This window comes from Citrus clementina, unplaced genomic scaffold (genome assembly GCF_000493195.1).
Source record: "Citrus clementina cultivar Clemenules unplaced genomic scaffold, Citrus_clementina_v1.0 scaffold_1, whole genome shotgun sequence".
NCBI classification, from domain to species: domain Eukaryota; kingdom Viridiplantae; phylum Streptophyta; class Magnoliopsida; order Sapindales; family Rutaceae; genus Citrus; species Citrus x clementina.
In genome coordinates this window covers 3,986,655-3,989,760 of record NW_006263303.1, presented here as the reverse complement: position 1 = coordinate 3,989,760, position 3,106 = coordinate 3,986,655, and the positions used below count along the sequence as shown (strand labels likewise).

The following is a 3,106-nucleotide window of genomic DNA, read 5'->3' as shown; positions in this document are numbered from 1 at the left end:
GAAAATGTATTTGGTGAAATTTTTTTATGCTTTTTTTATTTCCATTGTGTGATGCATTTAGTGATTATTTGTTTAATATTCATATTATCATTGTAAATTTGACACAAGTGAAATTATTAATAAAAAAATTTGTTAATTATTATTATAATATAAATGGAACTACATCACTCAAAACAGTATTCATTTACAAAAAAAAAAAAAATCGTTCTTATTGGAAAAAATATTGAAAGAACAAGGTGAGAAAGAAATATGAATTTTATACCTTTATGTAACAGAAATTTATGTAAAAATCTTTACGTATACGTCAAATTGAAAAATAAATAAATAAATAAACAGGATTGCATATTTGCAGACTGTAGCTGTGGTGAGGTACCAAAGAGAGAGGAGAGATCAGGAGTTAGTTTGGGAAAATAAAATAAGAAAATTGATAAAAGTAAAATATTTTTAACTGGGCCCAGATGTAGACCACATACTGACACAACCACTCCTTTTTTGTTTTTACCCCTCCTATTCTTTTTTTTTTTTTCCCCATAAAATTAAGAGAATGTGGTGCACGGCTACCTTTCATCAGCGATTACGTATCCCCCATTTTTGCCTTTACTAAATTTACATAGGATATTATCTAATGGCTTAGTAACGTAGGACGGCTGCTTAGCTTCCGGTGAGCATAATTTAGGCCACGGACGTCCGTTTGGGACGTAATATTTTTTGTATTGAAATTTACGATGAGATTAATTAAAATTAGAATTGCTTATATTATTTTGGACTATACTTGAGCCCAAAATTTTTGTTTTTTTATCGTTTTTAAATTTTAAGATTTTTTTAATTTTTTAATTTTTTAAAGATTTTTATGTTTTTTTTTAAGATATCGAATTTGGATATAGTTTATTTTAGATTTCTTATTTGATTAGGAGAATTTAATTATCATATTATATTTTAAATTTAATTATTTTAATAAATTCACGATATTTGGGCTTGTTATAAAAGGGGCTCAAAACTTTAGTTTTATTCGTTTAGATTACTCTCAATAATAAAGTTAAATCATATAGGCCAAGCATATTTAATCTAACCAATTAAATTGTGCCACATCAATTTATACAAAAATAATTTATCAAGAGATTATTGATCTATATTTACTTACATTTCATACACTAGTCTCATTATGACTATACATTTGTTGGGGGTGGGCACGTTAGATTGTATTTCTTAATTGAACAAAGGTATTAAGATAAAAAAAAAAAGTAATGTTATTTGCATAAAAAATTGTACATGACAAATAAAATGAAGATTTTTGTATAAAAAGTAAAAAATTTATAAAGTGAATGAATTTTATTTGTCTTTAATGATACAAATTTTCATGCAAACGACATCACCTTTTTTTGTATATATATTTTACTCACAATTATATTCATGTGCTACACAAGGTTTTCAAAGGAGAGTGACCTTTAAAAAAAAATGTCACCGACACACAAGAAAAAAATAATTAAAATAAATAAATAAAAAAATGTCTAAGTCCCCTATATAATAAGTGCATGTGAAGCTGAGCGATGCCATTCAATAAGTAGCCCTCGCAGAACAAAAAATGATTTTCCTACTACTCCTCTCCGTTTTTCTTCGCGGAGCTTCTTCATCAATCCTTTCCGAAGACACACCTATTAGCTTCTCATTTCCCTCATTCGCCAAAGACAGTTGTGACAATAAGACCCTCATTTGCTACGGAGCGATTGAAAGTTCCGGCGCCTTAAGCATCACACCAGGCCCTCCACCAAACCTGCCGATCAGAAAGGTTGGACGGGTTTTATACGGCAAGCCTCTGAGTTTACAGCGATCTTTTATTGATACCACCATCACCATTAAGATCTCACGCCATCAGAATTACACTGATCGTGCCGGAGATGGCATGACGTTCATTTTTGCAAGCGATAAAAACGGTCCATCAGCAAAGGGCGTCGGCGAATATCTTGGACTGCAGTCTTCACCAGGTATGATTATCAATGTGAAGAATTAAGAATTTATGCAGATACCATTGAAAGTACTGACAAATGCATGCATGGGCGCATTTTATTTATAATGGCAGTCAAATGATAAACAATATGATGATATATCATATGTTCTATATATAACACTTATACATATATATTCATGATCATGCATGTAAATTATGCAGGCGATAAATTTCCTCCATTAGCCGTGGAGCTGGACACATGCCTGAACAAGAACCTGAATGATCCAGATGATAACCATATTGGCATCGACATAAACGGAATCGAATCAAATCCAGTTAATAGTCTGCTTGACGTTGATCTCAAAAGTGGACGAGCAATCCAGGTTCGAATTTATTACAATCCAGACTTTGGACAACTCTCTGTTTATGCGGCATATTCGGGGGAAACACTTGTGAAGGTGGTTGAAAAACCCATTAACCTGTCAGATATAATTCCAACGCCCGTCTATGTTGGATTCACAGCAGCTACGGGGGACTTTTTAGAAAGCCATGAGGTTATAAATTGGACCTTCAACTCGTTCCCAGTGCCGCCTTCTCTCAAGGAGAAAAACCTGGTGATGCCAATATAATTCTAAACCGTCCTTGAAAAACCATGTCACATAAATTATAATCAATAATAATTAATATCACCAATAAAGTGACATGGCTCTTGCATTAAAATATTGAATAAAATGATAGCAGCGACTAGGATTAATACTGTTTGCTTGCTGTCTGAGATGTACTGTATGTGCTTATGTAGAAATGCTCATATTCAGCTTCTATTGATTACGTTGCAGCTTTGAGCTTCTGATGTTTTCTTTCCCTTTTCCTCGTTCTCTTCTTTAAGTTTATCGGAACAAAATTCTCTTCTCACGGTGGATATCATAGCATAAAATTTAACCATAGGAAACAATGCATGCATCGCTATAGATATTAATTACATGTGGAGTCCTTTTCTCCTGCGAACGTCTGTACGAATTTTTGTGCGATGGAACTCAGATTTTTAGAACGTCGTACATTTGCCTCTAGATGTATATGACAATATAAACTCTATTAGAAATCTGAATTCATACATTTATTGCGTAGTCCATAGTTCTATCGATAATAAATATGAAATATGTG

The 3,106-nt window shown here is 32.3% G+C and overlaps 1 protein-coding gene across 1 annotated transcript; it reads left to right on the top strand.

Annotated features, from left to right (window-relative positions):
- Positions 1-1,420: 1,420 nt before the first annotated feature.
- On the top strand, positions 1,421-2,795 carry LOC18055487 (lectin). The gene is made up of 2 exons (XM_006450779.2): positions 1,421-1,982; positions 2,168-2,795. Exons 1-2 carry the CDS (start codon positions 1,583-1,585, stop codon positions 2,572-2,574), a joined length of 807 nt encoding a protein of 268 aa, XP_006450842.1. The 5' UTR covers positions 1,421-1,582; the 3' UTR covers positions 2,575-2,795.
- Positions 2,796-3,106: the final 311 nt, after the last annotated feature.

Bases quoted from the DNA above. Each gene is read 5' to 3' on its own strand.
- LOC18055487 (XM_006450779.2), top strand. From the start codon at position 1,583: ATGATTTTCCTACTACTCCTCTCCGTTTTTCTTCGCGGAGCTTCTTCA. The intron at 1,983-2,167 runs GTATGATTATCA...TAAATTATGCAG, and splicing joins TGGACTGCAGTCTTCACCAG to GCGATAAATTTCCTCCATTA.